The 6,370-nt window shown below is 39.6% G+C and overlaps 1 protein-coding gene across 1 annotated transcript in view; it reads left to right on the top strand.

The window, feature by feature from the left end:
• The window catches only part of DRC11 (dynein regulatory complex subunit 11), a 151,833-nt gene that overhangs the window by 54,830 nt on the left and 90,633 nt on the right, over nt 1-6,370 (top strand). The window contains exon 7 of the mRNA XM_019628321.1: nt 3,508-3,592. Within this exon, the coding sequence (XP_019483866.1) occupies nt 3,508-3,592 (85 nt within the window). The remainder of the gene's footprint in view (nt 1-3,507; nt 3,593-6,370) is intronic.

Below are 6,370 nucleotides of genomic sequence, written 5' to 3'. Positions count from 1 at the left end.
CGGGGTCGTGGTCTCGTGGAACCAAAGAATGGAGACACGGACCAGAGAGGTCAAGTTGCAGAAAAGGAGTTTATCAGAAGTAAAAACACATTTCAAAGAAGCAGAAGCGGGCCTGAGCGGTAGAGAATGGCTCAAGGGCCATTATCAGAGAAGAAAGTACACTCCTGAGAGTTTGGAGCGGGCCAAGAAAAGGAAGCTCAAAAGGCCCAAATATGTCTTTTAAATGCGTGCCCTGCAACAGTTTTTACATTCCTTAAGGGTAAGACTAATTCAATTTCTGATTATGATTAATTATATAAACTAAACAGACTGAGAAGAACTAAATATGCTCACTTATCTATGAAAAATAAATGCCTTTAATATTATTTTTGCAAAAGGTACTGTGAAAAACGTATGTTATTGAATCTTACTGACAATTGATATGTGACGTAATTAGGAAATCCACTGTAAAAATGGCACTGTGAATCTTTTTAGCTTTTAGTTTTTATAAATTGCTAGGTTTGCTCAGAGTCCTCAAAACCATTCAAGCTTTAAAATGTGAAAATAAAATGATACAGTGGAGTTGCTTGTAAAGGGGGTCATCAAAGGAATAAGATGAGTGGGTGTGAAGAAGACAGCACTCTAGTTTTTGGTCCCAGTGCATTGATAATTTCTATCCGAGAACTGACTGGGCCAAGCGATGCACAGGTCAGGCAACCTAACAAGGTGTGAGATAGGAATCCTGGGGACAAGCAGCATCTGAGGCCAAATATATGCAGCAGCCGTGGACTAGGATGTGAGCTGCACGAGGGCAAGTCAACATCTTTTAATCTTCAGGGGACTGTCTCCCATAACTGCTTCCAGAATCTAGTCAGTAGTAAACAAATGTTTGTTGATTGATTATATGAATAAGTGAGTGGATAAATGGACAAATGAATGGACAGATGGGGGGTGGATGGATGGATGGAGTAAATGAACGAGTGTGTGAGGCCACCAAAGGAGCTGTGATGATGGTGGCTCCATAGACAGAATGGCACACAGTGTGTGATCCCGTCATCCTCACGCACGCTGCATTTGTCCGCAGATCACACACACGCACGCACGCACGCACGCACGCACGCTGCATTTTGTTCAGTTCCTTTCAAAGCAACTCTGAGAAGCTGAGTCACATTCCCACGGATTGAGCCCATAGGAAAGGTTCAAGAGACCCAAGATGTTTTGTCCAGACAATGACATGCTTGAAAAGCAATCATGTAGAAGACAAAGAGAATCAAATTCCACTTGTCCCCAGAAGGAGAAACAAGAACCCAGGAGTCAGGTTGCAGTTGGTCCAGTCTCAGAAAGGACCTCACAACAGCTGGAGGGTCTGGAAAGGGAGGGGGCTTCCTGGGCGACAGCGGGCCGACCGTCGGGAAGGCTTGGGAGCAGGAGCGTAGGGAGGTGTAGAGCAGCTGTTCTCAAAGTGTGTCCGTGACCGCTGGGTCCCCAAGACCCCCTCGGGATCTAAACGTCAAACTCTTTTCCTGTGACTACTGAGACGCTATGTGGCTGCCGTGTTTACTGACGTTTGTAGCAAAACGGTGATGGGGGAGGGGCTGCTGGGTCCACAGCGGGAAGCAAGGCAGACGCCGGTTCGGAGTCATCGTCCTCACCGTCAGGCACCTGTCTTTAAATCGTTTCACTCAACAGTGTCCTTGAGGACGCAGTGAAAGATAATTAATTTTATTAGGACTTGGCTCTTGAATACATAGCTTTCTAGTATTCTGTGTGACGAAATCGGGAGCGCACAGAAGTGTGCCGGCCGGCCCGAGGAGGCGCCTGGGAGGTTGTTCAGTTCCAAGCGGAACTAGCCACTTTTTACAAAATGTCACCTTCGGGGGCAGGGGGGTACTGACAAACTCTGGCTATTCAGCGTTGAGTTTTGGGGGACATATTTTCTCAAAAATGAACCAAATAAGCCTGAAGGAAAACAACTGAGAGTATTGGTTGCCAACAGTAGAATTCGAGATTTCTAGTGAAAATTAGAATTAGGGAAGCCTCGTGGTCACCTCTCTGGGCTTCCCTTACTTAGACGTCTGGTGAGAAGGCTGGCGCAGTTGCTAATGAATGTGATTTTTGATATCAGGAAATGTGGCTACATTGGGAAGATCCACATAACTCAGTGAACCGTTATTTTGCAAATGACCCATGCCCGGTGTTACAGAATTATGCAGAATTTCGGCCAAAGGATTTTTTCCACGGGCCTGGCAGACCGATGGATTTCCATGTAACAGAGAAGCAAAAGTTTGTGGATAGTTTCAGAGTCCACATCACAGCCAGTCTTTAGGAAGCAACCTCTTGTCGACAAGTGTGGTGTAGAATCAGGGCGGAATATTCCGTTATCTAAAAGGCTGGTAAAATAGTCCCCTCTTTCCTGATTATGCATCCACGTGAGTCCATATTTTCTCCCTGTGCTTCAGCCAAAACAACATATTGCAACATATGTAGCTGTGAGCAGCCAGCTACTTCCCATTAAGCCAAACCTAAAGAGATTTAAGAGATACAGGATAGTAACACCATTCTCCCTATTTTTTTTTGTTTTGTTTTAGGGACTATATTATCAATTACAAGTTATATTTATGTTAACATATAATGGGTTTATTACTGTAATTTTTAAATGAATAAAAATGCATATTTTAGAAATTGCTCAGTTTTAATATCGAATACAGGAAGTACCAATAGCTATAACGCTTAAATAAAAGCTCTTTGGGATACTGAAAAATTATTAAGAGTGTAAAGGGTTCTTAAGGCCAAAAGTTGGAGAAGCACTGTTGTAGAGTCATTTTAAACAAGCCCGTCTCCTCTGGCTGTTGGAGTCTATACTTCTGTGGATTAATGGAACTTGGTCATCTTTTCTGTATGTGAAATAAACATAACACTTGTATCAAAGCCAGTTTCTTTTAGAAATATTAACTATATACCCCTTCTGAAATTCTTCAAAATTAAATTTGAAAGCCTGCTTTTTAAAATATAGAAAATATATGGTTACGGGGGGGGGGGGAAGAAATTTTACTATTTGGAACCCATAAAGTATAGGGCCTTAGAAAAACCTAAATCGTGCATGTGGATTTCATGCACTATTACTAAATTTTTAATTCTAACAATTCCATCCTTCCGTTTAGTTTCAAAATCCTGTATTTATCGTCAGTTTTAAACAGGAAGAAATGATTGTGCGTCTGTCTTCACTCTTAGCTTAAGCACAGAGTGTCTCAATAATTTAAAGGGGAAACAAAGAGGAATCATGCAGCCTGTTTTAAAGGGAGGTGTGTCTGTCTCGGAGCCCAATCACCTGGAGAAAGCAACCTGCCCCTGAGCATCAGGGGGTCCTCCTGCTCCTTAGAGATGTTGTGTCCGGGCTGCAGTTGGCAGGGAGCCCCATCTTAATCACCATCACTCATTTAAATGAGCATGAGCAGAGCCAGCTAAGGGGAAACATAACAAAAAGGGCTGCGATCATTTCTATTTAATTTGCCTGTTTTTCCTCCTCAGGAACTTAACGGGCGCCTTTCCCGACTACCCTGATGTCGAAGAAGGGGGTTCAGCTATTATTTTTTCTAACAAGACCCCACAACAGGTACGCGTACGCTTGAGAAACAAAAAGCAGATATATCATACTCACACCGCCGTAAACTTGAAAGTTAATGAGTTCACATGTTATTAGGTTTGGGTTGTTTTCCTACAAATGTTTCCAGAAAAATACTTTTGACGTTCGACGATGAGTGTTCGTAAATGTCACTGCACTTTGACATGTATTTCATAACGAATCGATCCTCTCTCCTGCCTTAACCTTGCACAGGGTATGTCAGCACGGGGTGCTCATCTTCTTAGTAAACTCTGAGCAGTTCGACGGCAGGAGCCCTTTGCGTTCTGGTCCCTGCCGTCCTCCCGCTCGGCTCCCTCCGCCTTTGCCCTGTCATCGCCCGTTAACTCCAGCAGTCCGCTCGCCGTCCTCACGGCCGTGCTGCTGCACCCGTGGTGCCCTTGAGCATGGCCTGCTCTTCTCTCTTGCCGGGGTGCCCTCCACCCTTCTTCCTTTGCTTAATTCCTGCTATTCCATCAAGGCTCAGCTCTTCGCCAGATTATGTTCTACCATTTGATCAGCTCTGCAGATGCTCCTGTGTCAGCTGATGAAATTGACTTCAAAAGCTAGCTCTAGAAATGCCTTCATAAACCAGAAATAGGAAAACTTTTCTTAACCTCAGAGTGTTTATCATAGAAACCAAGGGTAGTTTTGCATGACTCTCAGCAGTGAAGCATTAGAGGCCTTGCCCTCAAAAGTGAAACTCAAGAAAAGAACACTTGCTATCAAAGCTATTATTACTATTTCTCTGCAAGTTCTAACAAATGCAATAAGATAAGAAAAAGAAAAGCAGTGATATATATTTTAAAAGTGATAATTTTACCAGTTTTCAGATTATGTGATTACCTTTCTATAATACACAATAGAATTAACAAGCAATTATATTGACATAGTATATAGAATTGTATAGAAGTATATTGACAAAAGTGTACTGAAGAATGAAAGAAAACTTGAACGAATAGACTGGTGGATTGGTTCCTGGATAGAAAAACCCAATAAAGTACAAATACATATTATCTTCCCATTATTCTCTGCAGCCAGGGCAATTTTAATCAAATCTAAAAAATTTTACTGATAAAATTTTTCTCCAGTTTATATGGAAAAAGGAATGCATGAAGATAAAAGTTTTTGAAAAAGAACTATAATCATGGGGAACTTGCCCTTCTTGATGTAAATCAGATTATAAAGGTAAAGTAATTGAAGCACTGTGGTATTGGGGAAAGAATAGACTGATAACAGCAGCTACAGAAATAGCATGTCACCTGTTTACTCATAGCATTTACTAGACAAATATTCTGTACCAAGTCCTCTGCAAAGCACTTTATGTAAATTAACTCATTCAAAACTCCCAGCTTATAAAGATCAAGCAATTTGGCCAAAGTCAGTTAATACACTGTGGAGCTGATATTCAAATCCAAGTATTCTTACTTCAGAATAGTATGCTCAGAAATTGATTCACGTACAAATTGGAATTCAATAATATAATGATGACATCACAAATAAGGGGGGAAGGATGGACAATTCAATAAATAATATTGGGACAGCTGACTCACCATTTGCAAAATTAAGTAGATCTTTACTTTATACAAAATAAATTTTAGGTGCATTAAATATTTAGATGTAAAGTATTAAACTACAAATTGCTAGAAGAAAATTGTAAAGGTAATTGTTTGAATATTTAATAATAGTGCACAGTAATTTTATAAGTATATAACCATAGGCAGAAATCAAAAGGAGAATAGGGTGATATATATATATTTGACTACATAAAATACAAATGGCAAAAAGAATATTATAAATTAATATGATCAATATTAATTAAATATTTATAATAAAATATTATAAATTATAAATTAAACTAAAGTGATATGATATACTGGAGAAAATATTTGCAACATCTATGGTAGTAGGGATCTTTTATGTCTAAAGAGTTCTTAGAAAATAAGAAGACAAATCTGAATACCTCAGCAGAAAACAAGGCAAAGAATACAAACAGAAACTTAATAAAAGAAATTTTACAACTCACAAAGAAATTTAAATATAAAATAATGTTTAGTGTATCTGTTTTCATCTATAGGAGTAGTAAAAAATTTAAATCATGATAATAACTGGAGTTGGCTGGCATGTGAAATAAACCACTTGCATACATTGATGATGGATATGTAAATTAACATGACATTTTTGAGGGACATAGGACCAGTAAATATCCAAATTTTTAATATGAATTAAACTTTGACCTATAAATGCTATTTAAGGAAGTTATACTAAGGAAATAATGAGACAAGTTGCCATACATTGAGACCAACAAACTTTTTCCATAAAGGGCTAAATAGTAAATACCTGAGTCTGTGGAACATGCATCCTCTGTCATAGCTATTTAATTCTGCCGTTATACTGTGAAAGCAAACACAAACAATATGTAAATGAATGGGCATGACTGTTTCAATAAAACTTTATTTATAAACATAGGCATAGGGTCTGCTTTTACCCATAGACGACTGAAAAAGCTGCCCATGTGTATCGATAATTAATCTATATCGATAGCTGTGCACAGACTGAGTTCTATTTGGGGGTTCGATACGCAAGACACACCACCACAAGCTGCTTGGGGTAGATAGATAAGAGGTTTATTGTTAACAGGGAAAGAGCTAAGGGAAATAGAAAGTAAATAGTCGCAAAGGAAATAGAAAAATAGTTACATCATACCACCAGGGCCCCTTTTTCCAATTCAGCACCGGAATCTGAGCATCACGGGCAGTTCAGCACCGGAAT

The sequence above is a fragment of the Hipposideros armiger genome, unplaced genomic scaffold, assembly GCF_001890085.2.
Source record: "Hipposideros armiger isolate ML-2016 unplaced genomic scaffold, ASM189008v1 scaffold_17, whole genome shotgun sequence".
NCBI lineage: Eukaryota > Metazoa > Chordata > Mammalia > Chiroptera > Hipposideridae > Hipposideros > Hipposideros armiger.
The sequence above is the reverse complement of the archived record's forward strand: the minus strand, read 5'-3'. Positions and strand labels throughout refer to the sequence as shown.